The sequence below is a fragment of the Tetrao urogallus genome (genome assembly GCF_951394365.1).
Source record: "Tetrao urogallus genome assembly, chromosome: 9".
Classification (NCBI taxonomy): Eukaryota; Metazoa; Chordata; class Aves; order Galliformes; family Phasianidae; genus Tetrao; species Tetrao urogallus.
The window spans coordinates 15,165,405-15,189,424 of NC_136822.1; the positions used below are offsets into that span (position 1 = coordinate 15,165,405).

At 44.2% G+C, this 24,020-nt stretch overlaps 1 protein-coding gene across 2 annotated transcripts in view; it reads right to left on the reverse strand.

Annotated features, from left to right (window-relative positions):
* ABCC5 (ATP binding cassette subfamily C member 5) overlaps window positions 1–22,130 on the reverse strand; it is a gene marked incomplete at both ends in the record, with an annotated part of 36,944 nt that extends 14,814 nt beyond the window's left edge. The window contains 9 exons of one of the 2 annotated variants that reach the window (XM_079539559.1): window positions 1,644–1,751; window positions 2,362–2,510; window positions 2,680–2,827; window positions 3,301–3,474; window positions 3,587–3,820; window positions 8,389–8,536; window positions 8,881–9,036; window positions 9,375–9,532; window positions 22,002–22,130. In XM_079539559.1, the coding sequence (XP_079395685.1) occupies window positions 1,644–1,751; window positions 2,362–2,510; window positions 2,680–2,827; window positions 3,301–3,474; window positions 3,587–3,820; window positions 8,389–8,536; window positions 8,881–9,036; window positions 9,375–9,532; window positions 22,002–22,130 (1,404 nt within the window). Of the gene's footprint in view, window positions 1–1,643; window positions 1,752–2,361; window positions 2,511–2,679; window positions 2,828–3,300; window positions 3,475–3,586; window positions 3,821–8,388; window positions 8,537–8,880; window positions 9,037–9,374; window positions 9,536–22,001 lie in introns of both variants that reach the window. The other variant, XM_079539558.1, reaches the window with a different exon arrangement.
* Between the last annotated feature and the right edge of the window lie 1,890 nt (window positions 22,131–24,020).

Genomic DNA, 24,020 nt, shown 5'->3' on the forward strand with positions numbered 1-24,020 from the left:
CACATCAGGCTATATAGTGGGAGAAAGCTGAAGAGCAAAAGGTAGCTCATTAGTGTAAACTAACTCCAGGCGTGCTAAGTGGCTGGGGCATTCCTGGATGTGGTGGAAGGGCTCAGGTACACTCAGACCTTCAGAGAATCACAATGATCTGGGCGCTTCATGAGACAGTCTAATTCTATTCAGACTGCTCACTACTGCAGCTCTGTAATTTCCAGATACAAAACAAATAGAATGCATAGGTTGAAGAGGAGGGGACCATGACAGAAAATGACTGACTTGTTTTGAACACCAGGTCATGACAAAAGGAGATGGAATTACTTTTCTCTTCAGCCTTTATCCTTCATCTCTTCTGCTGGGAGAATGTCATCACTCATAAATTTAGCTGATCTATGCTTGGCTGCTTGACAGCAAGTCATTAAGTCCATTGCATCATGCCTTCCACCACATCCATCAGTACTTACAATCAACACAGATGAAAAAGATTTTTTTACACAGTTTAGTTAAAAATGAAAATCATTTTATCTTATATGACTTCCGTTCTGAACTAAGAAGCCCTAGTGATTAGATTTCTCAACTGTCACACTTCTTTACTTTTGAGGTTGCTCTGCCCAAATCACACGTTATTAGAAAGCCCATACCACTTACAGAGCCACTACATCACTTACATTTCAAAGTGCTATGAGAGTATCCCTACCTTGTGTTACACTCCTTACACAAGTTAAGCTTCCTTTCTTCTCCTCTTCCCCCCAAAATTCCCTTCAGTACAACTCTACTTAGGAAAACTTGATTTGGGATAAATCAATTAGAAGATGAAACAACGAATGCTCAGAAGTAATGGGATCTCTCAGCCATTCTGTGGATTCCACTCTTTCATGACTATAATTTTCACAACTAAATTTGTTCCATGAATGCATTACACAGTATCTATATATCATCTTCTAATATTTTTGGAAGCCCGTATGGAAATTTCTGCAATGTGCAATACTACTGTGTCTACAAGAAGGCACAATAAATGCTTGTCCTCTGAGCTCATACTGAACTACATGGTGTATTCACAGCGGTTGAAGGATGAGATCAGATTGTTTCTGTTATCTGGGTTTAATTTTCTGCCATAGATTTGTTTTAGTCAGGTCACAACTACATTTATTCCTATAATGGAACTGTTTTTTCAGTCACAATTTGCTCTGGAAATACAAAATCTGTTTTTCATGACTACCAATAAAACTCTAATCACTTGTGCAAAGTGTGCTGATGTACCACGTGACTCTTCCAAAAACAGTTTCACTACAGACAAGTTGCACTGCCTTTTCACGTAGATGGCCTTAAAAGAGGCTGCAAGAATTATTATCCTGTGAACCATCTATCTCCATATTCCATCTTTAATGGTGACCAACATCAAAGTCCTGAAATCATTAAATAAGTCTATTTTGCTTCCCACAACAGTACTGTCTCTAGGCTCTAATACCTCCTGACTGGGCTTCTATCCCTTCTGCAGAATAAATAACCTGGAATGCTAAGTATACAGAAAAGAACTCCTCATATAGCAAAACAGCATTGCCTTCAAAGCGTTCTCTTAGCATCTATTGTACACATACAACACTCCACACTGCCAGTTAAAACTGCAAAGCTAAAGGCCTGCTTACCTTAAATCTGTCAACAGAAACAGATGCCTCAGATAGAGACTTCACTGAGAAAGGTGTTACTTTTAGAGCAAAAGTCATCGAATTAAAGACAGTGACCACTGTGAATGCCTGGAAACAAAACAAGTAAGAATCACATTTGGATGTAAAGCACTCAACAAACAATTGCAACCCTCTAAAGGTTGCACTGCCATAGCAGAAAGTTAAAGCCATAGGAACGACCTACAGATCACAAATAACCCTTTAAAGATTGAACATGCTCTGGAATGGTAGAGAACAGAGCTTTGTAACAAATCAAGACATCAACATTTGTAGGTCCACAGAACAAAGCAGATGGCAAAGTCTGCGTCGTTACTTGTGAAGAGCAATGTTCAAATTCTGTCTTAAGTCACAAGGGAGGACAGATCTGTGCTGGTTGCATACAAGCACACTGTGAAATCAAACACCCAGTCATCCCAAGATTGTATCCAGATAGTGGAAAGGAGTGTTGATTCACACCCATCTTAACACCAGCCTGAGGAAGGTCAGGGCTGAAACAGCATGGAACATTTTCTGTGCAAAATACAAGACTACATCTGCTGCTGCTGCATCCACCGGACGTTCACTTCTGTCAGCCACACTGGCACACAGCAGAGAACTGGCTGAGGAGAAACGGTTTAACAGAAAAGTTACAGTAGCAGTACAATAAGGAACTCAACACTGCAATTAACTAACCACTTACCTGAGCTGCTGTAAGATCGTAGCCAAGTATCATATGGACAGAAAAGGTCACCACGCTGGCAATGACTACAACTATGGGAGCCACTCCCACAGTGATGCTCTGGAAGTAGCCCGCACGCTCCAAGATTTTACGTTCTTCCTCACGAATTTCTAGAAATATAAATAGGGGAACTGAGTTTGGAGTATTTTTCAGAGGAGCACATACACAACATGCAAGTGTATATCACCACCTATGGTTCTATGCCAGGGTGATACACCGAGGTACTCAGCAATGGGACATCAGCACAACAGGACACGTTTATAAGTTGTGTGAACTCACTTTGAACATTCTGAGAAAATGGTTTGACCCAGGCATACATTTTAATGAACTTTATGTAATTAAGAACTTCGTTCATCTTCTGTACACGTTCATCTGTTGTTGATACACATTTTCTTCTGAAATAAGCAGTGAGGCGTGATACAAACATCTGAAACAAAAAGTAACATGGTACACTATTAGTAAAACTCAGAAAGAAGTTATTTGACAGCTGAGCAGAACTGGAAGCAGGAACAAGCGAGTGCACACTCCTCCAGGTGCAGCACTTCTCAACACCTTCCACTGAGCTCAACAGCGATACGCTCTAGGCTGAAGCACGTAAAATTCAGTCCCCATACACAAGATGTCCAACCTCTGCCTGAACACTGCAGTTTAATTTAGCTACAAGTATTTACCTGGAAATCCAATCTATTAGCTTTCCTATTTTTGTGGTGTCTCTTTTTTTTTCCTATCATTCTGAGTTTCCTGTTTCCAAATTTCTGTTTCTCACACATCATCTTTAGGAACACCTTCAGTAACACGCAGTGCCAAAAACAGCCTTAACTTCACACATTTCAACACTTTCTGTTCAGAACCACGCACATGTCTGGCCTGAATGAAGCGGATCTTAACTTTTCAACTTACCATTGCTGGGTAGAAAAGGATGAAGACGGCAGAGCCCAAGAAGCCTGTCGGGCCCAGAATAATTACATTGTAAACCATTCCTAAGATGGCCACGATAGGGCCCCCAGCCAACAAACTGCCAACTGCTGCAGCTTCAAACATCCTTTGGCCGTCATTGGAACACACATTAATGAGCTGAAAAACACACGTGACAGACGATGCGGGTTTCAGGCGCAGTCCATTCTCGAAGGAATACACTGCACTCCCTTTTCCGCCCAGCTGCGTCTCAAACGACACGGCAGCTCACCTCGCCAAGAGACTTCTCCTTGATGTTCTTCAGCTTGAGGATCTTCTTAAACGCCATCGTCAGGACAGCTCCTCGCAGTCTCACCCCCGTGCGGTAGTTCAAGGCCCACGTTAGCGCGAGGGACCAAGACCGCACTACTTCCGTCATAAAGATGCCAAAAACTAAAAACAAGCTGTACTGCAGGTTGGACTCACTCTGTTGGGTGTACTCCAAAAGATGTTTCACAACGAACGCCTACAGGAAGAAATGCAAGCTTGCGTGAACACCCCATCATCCCAGAGGACCACCAGGCAACAACTTTATGTTAAGTTAGAAATAAGTAGGCTACTTTGCTTTCACAAGAGCCATCTGAAATAGAAAGCGTCTTCTTTCGAGAACTAAAAGATGACAAACAAGGAGCACTGTAACACAGCCCTGCTGAGAGCCGAGTGCTGAGCCAAATTTACTAAGAGAGTTCAATTGGCACCACATTCCTTGCAGCACGCTTCTAATCCCGTGTCTTCTAACTTAACATAAATCTGTCAGTTAGCTGAAAGCAATGCATCGTCATATAGAAGAGTTTTAAATTATAGTCACTACTTATACATCTGAGCACATTAATAAAAACATTCCTTTACGTGACATTAAGACCTTTTTACTTTATCTTTGGTCTGCTTCAAACGTGCTTATTTGATAAAAAGGAACAATGTACCTACAGTTGTGGAGGGGAAGAGTGAGAAGGACATTTGCAAAACATTCCTGGAAATAAACATCAGCAGTTTAATCGTAAAGAAAAAAACAAGCAGAAAGCACAAGGTACGCAACGCCACAAATCATTGGGGCAGGGAAAATAAAAAAGGAAAAGAAAACAAATTAACCACTCAATCCCTCCCCGTACCCTTTCCCCCCCAAAACGTGAACACTTTACCTCAGGAATCACATTGCAAATATGACCTGCAGAAAGAACGTAGCCCCCAGAACCACCAATTCCCACCTCGAGCTCTCTGTGGTCCAACGGCACAATGTAACATCATACAACTCACAGTCATCAGCAATATTAAATACTATTGACTGAGAAACAACAGGTTTTTATTTGAAATAAAGCATCATCTTAAACGGTAACATCTCACAAACACGGTACAACAGGTAGAGAATTGTATAAATATACAATCTGCACATACAAGATAATTATGAAGGGTTATTAATATTTAACAGTTTTAGCCTCTAACATAAACTATAATTGAAACTATACACAATTATAAAATACAAGAACAGCACAGTGTGTTTTCATGAAGTCCAAAGGAAGTCAAATTTGCAGGTGCCAACAGGAGAGGCTTCCGAGGCTGCACAAATTCTGAAATCTGCTTTAAAATGTATGCTACTGTAAGGCTTCGTGGGTAACAAAATGAGCTTTCCTAGACAGCTTTTCAACAAGATGCTTTAAGATACTGGTGCTTTTGATATGCTACTACAGAGCAGAATTACCTTTGCCCACAACGGAAAGCAACCCAAAAAAATTTTAGACCAAAGAAAATATGTGAGAAGCCTTTTTCATCACAGTCCTTTGAAGTCCTCTTGACTAAATCACGTTTTGTAAATAAGAGTTCTGCATAGTTTTATAGTTTGAAGAGAGATGGAAAAAACAAAACCCCGCTATTTCAGCAAAGGTATTGAAAGCTATAGCCCAGCACCAAATAACAGGAAAAAAATGGAGATCGAACTCATCTGTTCTGAGGAAAATAATTCTGCGTGTCAGAACCAAGGAAACATGCTGGAAATAATTTTGCTCTTTCGTTTTCACAGGTGTGAATTAAAGCCAGATGTCCATTGGTTTCTAGAATGGCAACTGAGAAAATTTACATATCGATCCCTGCACAAATGTGAGGAGCTCACATTCACAGACCTATCGCACTCCAACTTTCTCCTTACTCGGATTTAGTTTTACATCCACTGTTTGGACGACAACTGCATACAGTTGGTTTGCAGTTACTAAGAAGATTACTGACTTCTTTTTTTCCAGTATTCAATCCAACATATGCAACCGAGTCACTGAGCACTGGGGTGAAAATCCCCCTTTTCCTCACGAGCTGTAACTCAGCATGGTCGCAGACTGCAAGCCTTTTCTCGCACACCACAGCATTGCTGAAGGTCTCCAAGAGAGGATGTATAAAGACAGCAGATGTTTCCTGGGGTCTCATTCCTCCCAAAACTTTTTAGTGCATTTTTTTTCAGCACTGTTTTATAGAATCAGCATCTCCCATGATGAAATAGAGACCAGACATTAAACCCCCTTTTTTTTTTTTTTTTTTTTTTTTTTCCCAGAAGAAAGAAAGAGGAAAGAGCAGATTAAAGAATTTTGAAAAGGGAAAGGAAAGAAGTCACACGGAATTCACATTTACATATAAGCACATACTACTTGAATTCAAGCTAATTTAATGAAAAGAATCCAGCACAAAGTTATTTACAAAACAAGAAAGCTGTAGTACAAACTTAAAACGATCTAATGGAAACAAGGAATTCCTGCGACTATTACTGTAGCAGATGCTACTAGCTGCTCGGCTGTCTAAGCATTCTCATTGAATAAACATTACCTTACCTTCGCTCTTGGCGTTGGCTCTGCCCAGCAGGACTGCCTCATCCTGACGCAGAAAACAGCCATCCTGAAAATTCTAAAGAACAGCTTCTGTCACTGGTCCCACTGCAGCGCGGGCATCCCAGCGCAGCCGGCGGGCAGCGGGGCGGGCTGCAGCTGGAGCCAACTGGGAAACGGGAAACTTACCTCCACCAGCTTACCACTCCCCCCTCCAATAACTGACCAAACTGTCAAGCTGTACTCCACTAAGATGGCAAGTTTCCCCATCTCCCAGACAGGAAGAATAGCTCTGAACAGTTGCAAATGGGTACAACGTTCAGACCCGGAGTTAAACTGTGTTCGGTCATAAACAAAACTTCTCTGCTCCTTCATCTCAACGTGAAGTGCTGGCAGCTGATTAAATGGCAGCGAATGTTTCTGGGAGATAAAAGCATCTCACCCGTACTCATACATTCCGATGGTTATGACGAGGCAGTCTGACACGTGCGGCTATCTGAGCATTTTACAGATTTAGGTACTGTGTCGGATGAACGAAATAAAATAAAAGCAAGACCCTTGAAGGATCTGGTATCAACAGAAGAAGACAGAAGCCTTTCTGGTTATAACCATCACAATGTTCATTAACGAAGCCACAGCTGTTGGCTGGCATTTCAAGGTCACAGACACCCCAAGTTTTTGAAGTTTAATATAGTTGTTTAACTCCATTTTGCCAGTTTTCACCAATATATGAAGTCAAGTGCTTTTCCTGATCTCCCTTTTCACCTTCAGGTGACTGAAAGGGCATAACAACACCAGAAAGCACTAATGTACCAGAGGAGACAGCACAGGCATATCCATGAGGCATGCCACTAAAAAAAACAGGGAGGAGGGATGGTAAAGACTCATTTTTCATGCCAAATGTTAGAAGTAAGAGGATATTGCTCCTTATTCAGAGAAATGAATAAGGTTGTCTGCAAACAGGCAATGTCCCCAGATGATTTTAAATTATCCAAATTGAACATCAATTGCAGTCGTAGCTCCCAGCCTTGTCAAGTTGGTTTGTTTTTCCCTTTCCCTTCCCACTTTCATTCAGCAGTTTGGCTGAGAGAAATTGAGATGACACTACAGAAATTAGGGAACACCCTGCTGCAAGTTTGTTACTAAACATAAAAGCAGCTGCAAAAGCCCTGCAGTGAAACAGTGACAGAAGCTCTTCTTGGGGAAAGCTAGTGCTGTGAAAATCTTAATCATGATATATTGTTAATTACCACAGTATGTTTGTACATTTTATAACTAACGTGAGACAAATTATTACCATGAAAACAAGACCACAGAAACATTTGTCATTCATTTTACATAAGAGAAGGCAAACTTTAAAAAGGGATAAAAAGCAGAAGAACATTTTGATAAGACATTAAAAGCTGGAAAACATTTTAAAAAAGACATTCCACCTAACAGTGCACCCAGGTGTACTTACCCCAGAAATGAACCTTCAGCTTACCAGCACACTGAAACGTGTACTACTAGCAGTAATACTGCTCCTACTCCTCAAGGGAAATGTGTAGAGAATAAATTTAGTCAAAATTTCAACTGCAAATCTGCACAGCACGTGCAACAAACAGGTGACAAAGATGTTGTGAATGCCAACTCCCATATGTTGTTATCTTCATTACGACCCATAACAACAAACTGCAGCAGCTTCTAGAGGCAATAACATACTCTAACATAAACTCTACACGAAACCTGTCTGACCAGACCTGCTTAATTATTTTTTAAGTAGTGCTCTAATAAAATTGCTTGGTTCCACTTCTTGAAGACTGTGCTATTAATGCCAATAATCTAAAATCAGTGTTTCATTGCAAGATAAATTTACAGAATTTCAAAACAAAAGGAAAAAGCAACACAACACAAAAGACCTGCACATAAGAATTTTATGCAAAGAGATCACGTGTCAGTTAAGGAATAACTTTAAACTACACTGAAAAAAAAAAAGAGAACAAACAGGTGTGCATTTCCTGCAAGGTATCTAAAAGTCCCCTCCCTTTTCCAAGAACTTGGCCTCGGTATTCAGCAACTGATCCACAGCTGTAGGAAACCTATCTCGGATTATCGTAACACTCCGAAATTTCACCCCGAAATTTCTAGCTAGTCAAAACATTTAAATGACTCCGCAATGAAACCTTCACATTTTGCACTTGGCCATGAGATGGAGCCCTCCGGGGTGGTTAAAGAAAGGATGGATATTACTTACTGGTCCACTGAAACCCGCGAGCTGCGTGATCATCAGACACACGATGGAGATGATGAGCCTGGTGCGGCAGAAAATCCACACAACCCTCCGGAGAGAAGCATCGTCGGGCCCGCTTTCTTTCAGCTCTTCCTGCCACAATCTCTCCAGCCTAATAGGAACAGGTGTCTTATGCTACCAACCTTTTGCCATGAAGGCAGGTTCAAGCTCACAGGTACTTCTTTGTGAAAGCTCCAAATGCTTTCTAGCTCACAGCAAAAATAATTCAGTAATAATTTCAAGTTAAATAAATGCAGGGTATATTCTGTGAGGTACGGGGAAATCTCTGCATCTTGAGATACCTATAGTTAGTACAAACAGTACTAAAGAGAGGGACAAAAAGCAACGCATCAATGCTTTCTTTTTTTTGCCAGCACATTTTTTTTCAATGCCTGTAAACTTACAAAAAATGAAACAAACAAACAAACAAAAACAACACAGAGAAGATGTTTCTACCTTCTACAGTTGACATCTGAAGACTCGTGCCTTGACAAAGACCATACATCATCCATGAACAACTCCCCTTTCTTGTATGCTCTGCGGGCCAAAGGAGTGAGCCAGGAGAAGGTCATGCAGGAGAAAAGCCCAGCATTATCAACAGGGTGCTGGTGTCTAAAAGAAAAATCAGAAACAAATGAAAAGGCTCTGGGCAACCTGATCCAGTCATGGATAGCCCTGTTCACTGCAGAGGAGCTGGACTAGATGACCTTTAAACGTCCCTTCCAACTCCAAGGATTCTATGATTCTACAAAAAGGAAGAAGAATTGTAAAGCCCTGAGAAAAACAGAGCCTCCTATTCAAAGCACTCAGAGTTCCAAACGGCCCATGCAGGTCACACTGGCTGAACACAATGTAACGTTCTCAGTACCAGACCCACAGCTGCAATCCCACTTTGTACAAGGTTTGAGAAGCAAATGCTGCATCGGTTCTCCTGCAGCCTAAGGACTTACTTGGAAGTGGTCCGTATGGGTTTCAGCGCATTCAGGCCATGGTGGTATTTGCCCTTGTGATGCTCTTCGTCCAGCATTCTCAGCTGGGAATGCACGGAGGTATCCAGTGGAAGCCCCTCTGCGCGAGCAGCTGCTTCCAAGGCATCCTGGCATTCAATCTGCTCTCACAAGAAAGACAGAAGAGTCAAAGCTGTGTTTGAAGTCCACAACTCCTGAATCCTGCAACTGTGCGCCTCCTCCTTCTATAGGTCACTGCAACATCCTCCAGTGCTACTAAAATGTCGTAGAGGACAGATTTGAAAGTCACAGGAGGCACATACATCTCAGATCTGCAATGGACTGCTGCATTCGTGTAATAATTTAGCATCAGTTCATGTCTGTGTATTCAAAGGATAAATGGAGAGATTGATCTCAAATACTGTCACAGGATCAGAAGTTTTAAGGAAAGGAAACATGATGGAAGAAATTGCAGAATCAGTTATTACATCAGTTCTCTGTAAATTCAAGGAACCAGTGACTGGCTTCTGCAGTGAGGTTAAGACATACATTCTTAATGAACTTGCCCCCTCTTAGTACAGTTTGGATATTTCTACCCTCAGGAAAGTCAGACTACTTTCAGAATCCTATCAAACTCTCCTCAAAAACACCTGAGGTTGGATCAACGAAAAAGACACATTATGCAGAATAGCACATACTTTATCACACGCCCCATTTTTTCTCATTCTCTCTGAACTAAAGGGAACAAAGATAGTAATTCTATCTGCTCCCAACCATGCTTCTCCACGGCTCAGCAACTTGATTAACAAGCACTTATAACACAAGATTTCTCTCAGGAGAGTCTTCCCACAGCCTCAGAAAAATGCAGCCTTTAAAATCTAATCTTACAGGAGAAAGTAAGCAGCAGAGATATGGAGAAGTCAAAACTTTGCAGAGTTCAAACAAATATTTTGAAGTTACATGTGGCAAAAGAAGAAGATAAGCTTGCTATCTTCACTTGCAAAGGGCTCACTACTGGATCTGATGACTTAATGGACCATTTATTGCAGAGCCATGTTATCTGTGTGCTTTCTGGTTCTTTGAAATTTAGATACTCTGTGGACTCTGGTAGAAATCTTCCTGTGTGTCTTGCAAACACAGATACCAGAAAATTGTTACATTCAGGTTGGAAAGGACCTTTAAAGACCAGCCGGTCCTCCCCCCAGACCTCTGAAGGTACCACCTTTACCCTTATCTGGTGCCTTGCCAGGGCAGTTATTTTATTCCTTTGAAACTGCCTTGCAGCCTCCTAAAAACACAATACCCCCGAAGCCTTAAATGGTCATCATTAGCAAGCATTTGATTCCTAACCTTGTGTTACATGATTTGTCTAGAAGTGCTACTCCTTTAAGTGAGCCTGACTGTATTATATTAACACCTAAGCATGTAACAAATTAACACAATTAGCTCCCATTCGCATGAAGGACGAGAACAGGAAATTGATAATGACAGCATAAATCTGCCCTTCGTTTATTTAACCAAGTGCTTAAATGCTGCCTAAGCGTGGTGTCAGCAGCCCATGGTCCCGGCCTCAAAAAGCAATCCAAATCTAGAGCTGTGATTACAAAAACAGACAACAGAATGAGAAAACAAAAAATGCTACAACACCCCGACACATGGAATAATCCAAAATCTACAGCGCCCCAAATTGAAAGGCTTCTCAATCCTTACCAAACTACCGACCCACCTCTTACCAAATCCACCCTAACCAGCATTAATATGGGATCTGCCACAGACGTCTGCAAGGACTCTGCAGCAGAGGAAAGTTCTGCACCAATACTTTCAGATACTGCAGAGAAATTCACAGCCACTTTGCCACACCACCCATCTGCAAAAGCCCCAGGCAGCTCTGCCCAAGCATCCTGTTTTGCTGACTGTATGCTACGTCGCAGCTATTTGCTTTTCACAGCACACAAGAAGGACCGATGAGTCCAAAACAAGACTCCCAAAATCAAAAACAGACTATTTGCCAGGATAAATATAATGTTTTTCAGCACTTACACACAAGAACAGCTTTCAATAGGAAAGCACAGTTGCAAGACTGCATTTTTTTTAGTGTTCTTAAATGCTCACTAAAAAATTAATTACTGAGCACTCACTCTGAAGCTGCTCAACAGAGCTGTCTCAGCAAAAGCAGGAAAAATAAACTAATAGAAGACCAGGGCACTGCCTGACAAAGGCCTGCAGAATCAGGTATATGAGAGGTCCATAAAGTCATGAGTGGCACAAAGAGAACTACAGAATGACCACAGAAGAGCCAGGACTCTTGGAGAAAGTAAAGCTTTCCACACAAGGCACGTGTATAAATGGACTACAAATGGGAGAATTGAACTCACAGAAGTACATCATGGCTCTCTAAATACATGACAACAGAGGGCAACAGAGAACTCTGCCCAATACCTTATTAACAGTTGGTGGTCTGCACATAAAATCCCTGAAAGCACAGGCAGCTTCTAACAGAAGACATGGCTCTGTGCTTGGCATCTGATGAAGCCGTGCCACACCTGGGGGCAGGCTAATACAATTCAATAGACAGTGAAGAAAATCAAGTGAGGAACCCATTCAGCTTATAATCCCTCTGCTGCATGCTGCTGAGAACACTCTGGGGCAGCGTCGCTACACACCTGCCCCTCTCTGACTGCATGCAAACTACAGGCAACAAAACCCTACCAGCAGATGTAATCATCATTTCCTTGTACAAGGTCAACAAACTGCTCACAGTGATGGGAAGCACACACGGTGATACAAGGCAGAGCCAGAAATAGCAGCTTTTATAGACATATCCTCCTAAGCAGGGAACAAGGGCATTTATTTTGGCAGGGCTGATGAAGCAGGTGAAGAAAAAGGAGGCAGCTGTGCTGCAGATATGAAAAAAGCCCAGCAAGGTCACAGCACTTCACACAGGCAATCTCACATTGAGCAGAGGCTGTGGCAATTTATTGGTTTGTAAATTGTAGCATCAGATGACAACAGCAAAACCAGACATGTTTAAAGGCCAGAGAAAGCAGACTTTCCATCCATTACTTTTCTTGCAGAAAGAACTGGATTTGTTTGCAGTCAACAAAGTCAACAAAGATGCAAATCAAATCCCACCAGTCAGACAATCACCATCTCATCTTCTGCAAGGCAGACCTTCCAGGGTTCAGATCGCTACAGAGAAGGAAGAAAATCTCTTCTTTTACCTAGACATCTTCTGGCAAACTAGAGACACAAAGTTTTATTCATCAGTGCTTGCAGCTGACACTGAATATTAAAGCTACTGTGGCTAATTTAACAGTACAGTTAAAATTGGTTTATTCAAGCAGTAAAGAACCAAGTTGGCAATACAGCAGAACAGCAACTCCCACCTCTCCTATTTACAAGGCAAAGCTCAGCAGGCCTCCTCACTCCTACATTCAAATTCCCAATAAGATGAGGCAAGTGGGAAGCCAAGCACAGTGCAGCTCAGGACTAGGCCAGCACACCGAGAAGTGCTGAATCCAGTGATTACTAGCCCTGTTCAGTGATGCTTAGAACATTCTCTGTATTAGGACTCTGGGCTGAACAAAAGCTTCATATTTAAGAAATTGCATTAAAGGATCGTTGTTTCAAAGCAAGATTAGTCACTACTTTCCATGGGATTGGGAAGAATAGGGCCAATTGATCCCAGTTAGCTTAAGAACTGAAGCAACACTCTGAAGTGTGTCCTTCCCAGCAGTTCTTCTGACTCTCTCCAAGCATATCACAGAATAACAGAATGGCTTGGGTTGGAAGGGATCACCCAGTCCCAACCCCAACCCCCTGCCACACACAGGGATGCCACCCACAACACGAGGTTTTAACATCCCAGGGAGAAAAGCTCTACAAGGCTTTAATACACCACTTTTACAGGCTGCACAAGCCATTGCTGAAGTACTGTTGCCTTCATCACCAGAACTAAGAGCATTTGGAAGTGAAGTATTAGTGTCAGTGCGTGGGACTGCAAAACATTTGCTTTTGTCTGGTAAAGCAGCAAGTGCTCTTTTGACTTTGTATTCCATTACTGCAATTGCCCTCTTCTCCTTTCACTGGATCTGATGCAGTGTATGATCTACAGAATTAAGAGGATTTGCAGCATTAGATTCCCAGCCTACTCTAAGTATAATGCTATATAATATGCTGCCCGATGAGAACATGAGCTTTTCAAGACTAGTTTGGTGCATCATTCATCCATGGCATCTCCTGGGAGAAGAAACAGCAATAGGCAATGGGTGTGAAAAAAGAGCCACTGATCCTTCGGACGTTTACATGCACTGATCACACAGCACAGGCAGCAGCAGAATTCACACAGCACCAACAGGAGGGAGCCATCAGAGAGCTTCCAGGACTGCTGCAGTGAACTAAGGCAAGAAATGAGGGCCTCTATTCTTCTGCCTCCTGACAAGCAGAGGTCTCTGCCTGCTTCTCAGCTTCTGCCATAGGGAAGAACACCTCCTCATAGCACTGGCCATATATCCACACCTAGAAGAGCAGCTGTGCTGTCTTTTCCTTAAGAAAACAAGAACTGTTATGTTCTTACTTCCTACAAAAGCTTAGTGATTCAAGAGCTTAAAATCCAGTCATACACTCTAACACTGCAATGTGACATTATACAAGAGCTCCACAGTTGTGTTTGTTTTGTTTTTAATGAGCAGAAGCTGTACTAGTACTTGGGTCAGGATTTCAAAGCCAGTCTTGAGCTTATAAATCACAGAATCACAGAATCACCCGGGTTGGAAGGGACCTCAAGGATCATGTAGTTCCAACCCCCCTGCCTAGCAGGGCCACCAAACATACACATTTAGATCAGGTTGCCCAGGACCCCGTCCAACCTGGCCTTGAACACGTCCAAGGACGGGGCATCCACAACCTCCCTGGGCAGCCCGTTCCAGGGCCTAACCACTCTCCTCGTAAAGAACTTCCCCCTAACATCCAACCTAAATCTTCCCTCCTTCAACTTGGATCCATTTCCCCTAGTCCTGCTATTGTCAGCCCTTATGAAGAGTTTACTCCCCTCCTGGGTGTAGGTTCCCTTCAGGTATTGATAGGCTGCAATGAGGTCGCCCCGCAGCCTTCTCTTCTCCAGGCTGAACAAGCCCAACTCCCTCAGCCTGTCCTCATAGGGGAGGTGCTCTAGCCCCCTGATCATCTTAGTCGCCCTCCTCTGGACCCTTTCCAAAATCTCCATGTCTTTCTTGTACTGAGGGCTCCACACCTGGACACAGTACTCCAGATGGGGCCTCACAAGAGCCGAGTAGAGAGGGACAATCACTTCCCTGTTCCTGCTGACCACCCCTCTCCTGATGGAGCCCAGGATCCCATTTGCCTTTCGAGCTGCCAGAGCGCACTGCTGGCTCATGTTGAGTCTCTCGTCCATCAGGACCCCCAGGTCCTTCTCTGCCGAGCTGCTCTCAAGGACCACTCCTCCCAGCTTGTACGGGTGCCTGGGGTTCTTCCGGCCCAAATGCAAAACCTTGCACTTTGCCGTGTTGAACCTCATTAGGTTCACCCGAGCCCAGCTTTCCAGCCTGTCGAGGTCCCTCTGAATGGCATCCCTTCCTTCCACCGTATCAACCGCACCACTCAGCTTGGTGTCGTCAGCAAACTTGCTGAGGGTGCACTCAATTCCCTCATCGATGTCATTGATAAAGATAAATCCTCCAGTTAGAGCAGCAGTCTCTCAGTACCTAGACTATAGCCAAACAAGGCATGGTAGGTATGGTTGTGGTGAGTCTGAATAGTGTTTCCCTGCACAGAGTCCTAGCTGAGGACAAATACATCAGTTTATTCCAAGAACGTTATTTATTTGACCTTGCCCTTGAATCCTCAATTAGCACTGAGGCAATACAGTCTAACCTCTGCCTTGGAAAACCCACTTATTTTAACAGTCCAAGAACTACATGGTTGGTCATATCACATTCATTTCAGTTTTTTTTTTTTAAACAGCAGCTGCTGTGTATGCATCTGATTAGCAGCTGTGCCCCTGTTCAGGTTTCTAGTGTACATGGATCCATGTGGTGTTTCGCATTCAGAAGAGCACTCACGATCCTGTAAACAAATGACACTGGATCCACTTGGATCTGAGCCTGTGTATTTCTTACCCAGCACTGGAGCTGCATACATCAACAGCTGAGCAACAGCAGACCCTGTTGAAGGAAAAAATATTGATCTGCCTGAACTGTGAGTTGCTTTACAGAACTAGCACCTCAAGTGTGCTCTGAGCACAGAGCTGGGCAGCCAGCTCCTCAATGAGCAACCATACCAGCACAACCTGAACGTTTGGCTCCTGATTCGCTCAGCTGCTGAGATGTTCTTAGACTAATATCTTCAGTCAGGACACACCGGAGCTGGGTCACAACAGAAGATATGCATGTATCAAGTCAGGAATAGTCACTGAGTCTTAAACTCAACGTGCTGTGCAGTGAAACCAGCAGGGAATGACAGCACAAGCCCTGACACCAGGGCGCTTACCAGGCCTTATACAGCCTTTACTCTACAATCCTTTCTGTACCAATACATGCTTCCAAACTCAAGGGCACTCTGCTCAACTGGCAAATGAACCAGTAAGCTCAGAAATACCTCAGGGCTCCTAACATAAGTTGACTCTGACATCCTTTATCTTAGTCTCAAATCAGACTGAAATACAGACTGCTTGTGAAACAAGCGTGCGGTCCAGACCTCAACTTGCCTTAACCCCAGGATATGAGCACTGACGAACAACCACCTCAGTATCTGAAAGTATCAGAACTCCTCACAGAAGAGGTTTGACTCATTTCAAGTTAGGTTCTCCAGGTCCATTAGATCATCCTGGCAACTCTCTTAGATCCGTATTAATGAGCTTCCATGACAGCCACAGGGCTGTGCCTAGCACTCCACCACCATTTTAGAGACCTACTAACAGAAAGTTTCCACACACCATGCTGCATTTGGTCAGATAGCACATGAAATGCACTGCAGAACTCCAGTGCATAGGAGTTACTGATTCTCCATCACACCTTACTGACAGCATATACCCTAAACTCTCCATTTAAAACTTCACCCTTGCTGGGTTTACAGCTGTCCAGCACTTTTTGCAGGCACAGTCCACAAAACTCATCTATTCAAAGCTACCTACATTCCCTGCTACATCAGTTGCTCAGCTACAGCACTACTGAGAAGGCTGTATCAGGTGTGGTGCATCTCCTAGTTAGTCATTAGGAATCACTTTATCAGTGCCTCAGATCTCATTACACATCTGTGTCTGTCTCAGGTTTATTTCTTTAAATGCTTTGTGGCAACATTAACTCAGCTTTATGACCTTCTACATAGTTATAATCTGAGAAAATAAGGCATCCAATACTGCACTGGTGTGGGGGCTGCTATTAACAGTTAAGAGATCTTCAAGTATACAGACAGTATAATGGCAGCTATTGTAAGTTCAAGAAATAAGCACATCCAGATTTGCTCTGCTTTTATATGTGCCTACAGCCCAACACCAGTGACACGGACAAGTCCAACATTTTGCCAGCTTGATTCAGCAGTCAAATAGCTTCACCTTTTCATGCAGTGAACACTGGAACAGCCGAAGCTGCTGCAGTTTTAACTGCAACCTGTGAGTCAGTCATACAGCAGTGCCTTCTTGCGCAGAGACCATGAGAGCCTTCAGCCCACAGAAGCCAAATCAGGCAGCAATTCTTAGTTCTGTGTTTATTACATCATGAAAATACCAAGTCGTCCAGAAGATGTAGCCCTAGCTGTTGATTGTCCCTGCAACTAAAAGCTTATATTAAGCTGCCCAGAAGGCCTTCTCCAAGCATGGAGAGCCAAGGCACAAGGACCCAGACTACATTCACAGCCCTATTTCTGAACATGTTCAGAGCTGTTCAGACACTCCAGATGTTGCAGAGGTTGAAAGTTAGAGATGATTTGACTATTGCACAGCCCAACAGTGATAAATCACTTCAAGGCCATTAGTGCTTGAAGGATTTACATCAACTCCAGCAAGTTCTGATCGCATTCTGCTGTCTGGAAAAAGCTATCAAGGACAAACCTGAAAAACAAGAGACCAAGATGAGGACAGGAACATTAGTAGGGTTTCTCCAAGTTAAAACTGCAACATGTTTTTTTCCTGCATGTTTCAAGAGTCTCTGCAGTACAACACTATTCAGTCCTATCAAATTTTGTTAGGAATTTGAACTTTAGGCTTGCCACAGATGCTCTAGATGAAGTTATTATGCCTCAACAGCAAAAGCTAATCCTGAACACAGTCAAATTCAGTATCAGCTTTGAGCACACGTTTTACATTAGTGTCCTAAGATTAACACAGACTAGAGTTTCAAGAATTGAGTTCTTAAGTACTGTGTTTCGTGAGAACATATTTCTCATCCTCTTCTGTTGCTCCAAATGTGATGGGTAGGGGAACAAAGTACTCACTTGCCTGCTATTCCATCAAAAGCATGCACAGAAGCCTCCATTTGAAACTAGCTACTCCAAAACTACTCTCAGAAGAAATTATTTCCCTTTCTTATCTGTCATTTTATACTATATTTTATGGACACAATGAGGTCTCGTCCTGCTCCTCAGGGCACATTACTTCTGTTAGAAGAGCTACAATTATTTCAGATACAACAAAAGAGCACAAAAGTGTTTGGGAACAAGGAGTCCTAAAGGTATAAGAAGAAATCATTATGTGAAAGCATCCCTTGATTGCCATTCACTGGTAGGATAATAGCATCTTACAAGTGATGCCTACTGATTACAGTGCTAGGCAGCAAGCAAACCTAGAAGTTATCTTCATTCCAAAGAATGCCCCAAAGATAAAATAAACCCAATTAGTACAGTATTATGAATTGGGAACATGTAGTTAACACCCCATTTTATAAGCTACATTAATGTCTCCAACAAAGACCTAAAAATCAACTGTTAAGAGCACACTGCAGATGCTTATTCAGGAATAAGAACTGGGTTTTTTGAATTTCAGTTCCAGAGTGCCTAACTATTTCAGAGGCCCACATTTCTATAGCAACATCCTCATTAAGCACCAGGAAATGGGAGATCTACTTATACTGCAGCATAATTTCAATGATTCCAGGAAGCCTGCTTGAAAAGCTCCTGCCTTTCAAAGAAGCGATCTTTATAGTTGTGACTGAACAGCAGTTGAGCTTCTAAGAAGTGAATTAGAAGTTCTCTTCCATTACAGTCATGAACACCCACTAATAGTCTTCTTTCAGCAGGAAACCTGAACACCACACGTGTCAAGACAGAAAGACCTTACATAAGTTGTCTTCAGCTTTATTAAGATAAAGAGCAAGATACACGAAGGGGCCTCAGGACCTTGGCTTGGTAGTCAAATCAGCCTTTCACCTACCAAAGTTTTTTCAGAGAATCAACAAATCTTGTTCACTTGCAGTCAGGTCTGTACAGAAATGCTGCAGTACAGGCAACAACAGGAAAGCAAGGTCATATTATCCTTCTTGTACCCCATGAGAGGTGGTCACCTGCAGGGGCCATTAACCAGTGCTTCCTGAGCACGGCCCTGTGTCTACTTCACAGGGTATCATGCAGCTCTACCTTCTGCTATGAGACACATATGCAACATGTTAGTAAGAACTCTATCTTACGCACTACGATACTGCAAAGTAGCCCCAAACCTTCGCATCAGATTTTAAGGTAGTGGTGAAGTAACTGCCTTAGACTTCTTGCAGCATCAGCTTGCTATTGCTACACAAGTCAAGCTTATGGTTTGTCATCTTCAGGCCAAGGTAGTTAAAAAAAAAAAAACCTACTCTAGAATTTCTACAAGAAAATTAAGGGTACTAAGAGCTCTTTACATGGTGTGCTGGACTCAGCTGCCCTGATGACGGAGTTCCACCACAGCTTAAGCCCTCCATCTGCACTGCTGTGGTCCTACCGCTCCTTCTCATGTCAGCTCTCCAGAGGGTTCTGAGAACAGCACGTAACCAACATGTGCCCAATAAGCCAGCTTAAGCTGACCCAGTCCCAGGGCTCATAAGGGATCAAGGACTGGAGGACACCCATTTTCCCCCTGAAGCACTGGTTTGCTTAGTAAGAGCTACGCCACATAGATGTCCAACCCACTAGCTTTATGTTTGCTGCCCTCTTTTTTTAATGTCTCAAAATAAACAGGAGCTGTTACTTACTTACAATATACAGTTTATACAGACAATTCCTCTTCACTCAATGCAGCCCACGCAAGCCAAAAGGTTGGACACTGACAAGCTACAGCATGTACCCTTTGTTACACACCTGGGCTGACTGCACAGGCAGAGGTCAATCCTACCCAAAATTCAGTCTTTGCTTACCTTTGATAAGGAACTATGAAGCACCCTAAAAAGTGGTACGGCTAAGAATGCAGGAACTAGAACTTATTTCAATTTGAAAGGAAGAAGCGTGGTGTGTGCTAATGCAAACATGTGATTTGGATGCTGTGTTATGACAACAGTTCCTCAGCCTTAACCTCAGTATTTTGCAAGTAAGCAGGATTTAGTCTCACTCACATTCAGCAACAAATTCAGCACTGTTTGTGTTTATTGATTATAAACATCCAAGCTACAAGCTAGCAGAAGAGAACAAAAGTTGGAGCTCAAAGTTAATTCAACACTTGACAGCACTGAACCAGACAACTAGCAAGTGAAGTAACAGACCCATTTGTAAGAACTTACATTAGTAAGGTAACTATGTTCATTCTTCTACCCCAGAAAAAAAAGCTCCAGGTAAGAAATCAGCTATTTTCTTGCATTAGTAATCACAAATGGTACAGAATCCTTGTTTTACAATCAGTTACCTGAAGCTGTCACCCTGCAATTATAGGCACCAAGTCTGGTAGAGGTAAAAAAAAAAAACAAAACTAACAAGACCACAGCAATCGAGTTAAGCTGATCAGAAGGACCTCCTAATCAGAAATGTTAATGCCACACTGTGCATGTATGTAGGACTTGCTCTTTCTCAACTCAGAAAATAAAAATGCTGATTTTATTTCACTCATCTTAAAAAAAAAAAAAAAAAAAAAAAAAAAATCAATTCAAACACATTTGCCAGCTCTCAGGATTCTGCCCGTAGAAGTTAAACCAGGAAACAATTAGGTTGTGCAGACCAACAGGGAGAAACACCACACAATTACTGCTTAACCCTCCTCCACTGCCTGGGAAATAAAGCTGCCACCAACAGCATCACCATTGTCATCATTAATTTGACAGAGCAGATTTGCTACTGGATGCTGTTCGCTGGATGGCAAGCCAATGACATGAACATAATGAACGCAGTTAAGAAGCCGCGCTGTGACTCCAGAGGGCTCCCAATTCTGCATCACTGCCTGCTTTAATGCAATCACTCCACCTTCCTCTGTACATCAGCAGCAAGAGTCTGCTGAGTCATAGAGCCTGTAGGGACACCGGGAGCTGCAGGGCCTGCGACGACAAACAGCCGCGCTCTGCTTTGCTGCAGAGCAAATCACTCCCATCTCAACAGCAGCAGTGCAGCACTACTAGCCTGCATGCAAAGCACCTGCCCAAAAGCTTTCAGCCTCGACAAAACAAGGTAATTCTAGTCTGAAACAGACTGCATCTCAGTGTCCTGTACAGTGCAGCAAAATTTCAGCCTTTAAAAAAAAAAAGCAATCTGCACAGTTCTTCCATACAAATACGTTAAGTCTTCCCACTTCCAACCCTTGTAGACTAGAACACTCACAGGTAGCCCGCATGAAACACCTAGAAACACATTCACAAACATCCTGTCATTGTGAAAATCTACACATAGGCAACATTAACCTCAGCTTCAGTCACATATACATTAGCATTACAGTGCTTTTTGAAAGGTTAGGAACAGTGTATGCAAGAAAATATTTCTATATTTAAACCAGTTAATATCATTAGTTTTCAAGTGTCATCAGTTAATTAGTTCCAGACCACATTTTCCACCAAATTGGAGTTTTCATTTCAATGAAATGGACATCTGCCCTTCAGCACTGGGGTAGCAGGACATACATTCTCATCAAGCTCCACGCTACATGTTTAAAACACCAACATACAAGCTTTGAGATGGTGGTTATTTCAAGACTCACTTCTCTATTTAAATTAGAAGTAATTATGACTGCACCACATTAAGTGTACAGATGCATAAGGAACAGTTTTCCATCTGGCTGGAAGTAAATCATACTGAATAAGAAAGAACCATGTTATTAATGCTTGACATCTGCTTCAGAAAAGTAATCCTTGAGGAAAACATGCCATGATTAAGGCTTTCTCTTCCACTGCCAGCACTAAACGGTGCATGATTTAAGCTGAGCTCTTCACTGTTCTTACTTGGTTGTGATGACTCTCTCAAGTACAAAAGCTTGGATTCACATCAAGATCCCAATGCTAGAAAAAAAAGTTATTCTGTTTATAGTCAGTGACATTTAAGTTAAAAATGCTTACTAAGAACTCGCATTTCTTATAAAGATAACTACAGTACTCCTTGAAATGACCTCTTCCACACAGAACATTCATTGACCTTCAAGGTAGTAAACCTATGGCAGAGCTGGCACAGCAGAAAGGTTGCTGCATGTCGTTTAATAAGCAAAGACAGCAAAACAAACAAGGAAGAAAATAAACCGACCTGGTGTTTAGCATGCTGAAACCTTGACCCCTCCTGCTCATCATGCTGCACTGAGTCAGCCCTCTCCCTCACACTCCTGTACCCAGGACTGGGTATGATGTATTCTTTTCCGATGTCGATGTCTTTCATCTTCTGTAAACGCCAGGGTTTACAGCTGTGTTTGCACCTCGGCAGTCTGGAAAGAATCAAATTGCACTTTGTTAGATGTCACACCCAGCACCTTAAAAATAGTTGAGGCAAAGTAATTAGAAGTAAAGAAAGCAACTGCAGAGCAGTTTTATGACAATAAGGCTGCAATAACTGACTGCGAAGTCCCATAATCCCAGCTTCTTCTGAACTAGTTCAAACACACCCTGAGGTGCCTATAAATGGCACAGAGGCTCTCAGTGCACTGGAATACAGTCACAGCCCCCCCCTGAGAACTACCATTATGCGGTCTGACAGGTTAAATAACAGCAGCGTGGTGTTAAAACCTTCAGAAACTATGCACAGCTCAAACCTGCCCTGAAGTCCTTCATTAACGCCGATAATGGCTCAAACCCCACAGCTCGCAGCACCAAGTCCAGAATAACGCATCCCCCTGCAGACACATATTGCACACTAAGATGAGTCATCCTACGCACCCTGCAGAAAACACTCCTTCCCTATAAAACCACTTGCTCGCTCCAGAGGCCTGAGCCAGCTTCATGCACAGGGCCACCCCTGAGCGCTGCCTCACTACGGGCCCCCAGTGCGAGGCCGAAGAGGATCAAAGTGCCACACCAACCAACCGCCCCTCCCCGCAGCGCCGCGCTCAGCCCCCGCCACGGGCACGGCCCGCACTGCGGGCGCCGCGGTTCCCCTCACAGGGACGAGGGGCCCGACCCCCTCCTCGCAGGGCAGGGAGCGGCCCCCTCACCCGCACCGAGCGCTCCGTCCCGCCGCCGGCAACGAGCGGGGCGGCCCCGCTCACCTCCGCCCGCCGACTGCCCCCACTGCGGCTTTTCCACTCAGCAGCCGCGCAGCCAAACAACATCCCTTATAGCGGTTCCGGCGCCCCCACGGCGCACGCGCGGAGAGAAGGGCGGGGCCGCGGCGGCCGCTCCCGCGCGGCGCCTCACGGGAAATGTAGTCCTCCCCTCGCGCGCTTCCGCCAGGTGCGCCGCGCGCTACGAACTACATTTCCCAGAATCCCTCGAGAGTGCGACGGCCGTCTCGCTCCCCCCTTCCCGCGCCCCGCCCTGGTCCTGCCGCAGCGTGGGGGGTCTGGAACGTTCGCCGCGGGCCGGGGAGAGCGCGCGTGGGGGGCGCGCGCCGCGGGGCTGCAGCGGGCGCGGCGCGGTGCGATGCGAGGCGGGGCGATGCAGGGCGGCACGGCGCACCCCGCACCCCGCACCATGCCGAGCCCGGTGCCGCTGGACGGCCCTGCCTCGCTCTTGGCTTTGTCAGAGGCTGCTGGTTCGGGGGTGATTTACAGCCTTTCAGCCGCGCGAAGGGGAAGTTCCCCGCCGAAAGGCTGTAAATCACCCGCCCCCCCCGCAGCAGCGGCGTTGGCTGTGCGCTCACACCCCCTGTCCTCGTGTGACACCGCCCCGCCTGCAGCCGCGTTCCGCCGCCCGGCCGAAAGGCTTTATGTAACCGCGCCCGGGGCTCGGCCCCTCCTCACGAGCGGTGCTTTTCCACTCCCACCGCTCGGAGCTCGCAGAAATGAATCGGACGGAGGCGTCCCGTGCTGCGGAGCGCTGGTTCGATCTCTCAGGGCCGTATTGCCCGAGAGCCGCCCAACGCTCCAGCGGCCATTGAGGGTGCGATGCCGGGCGGCCGCAGGCTGTGTGCTGTCCCCGCTCCGTGCCCGCCGTCCCCCAGCGATTGCAGGACAGCGGTGAGCTGGGTTTGTCTCCTGGAAAGCACAGTCCGGCTTCCTGCAAACAAAGGCGTGGATAATCAGCAATAATTTCGTTGCATAATTAGGGATAGGCTGATTTTAAGAATACATGGGTTTGGTCGTGTTCCACATAAGAGGGGTTATGGGTCTGATGG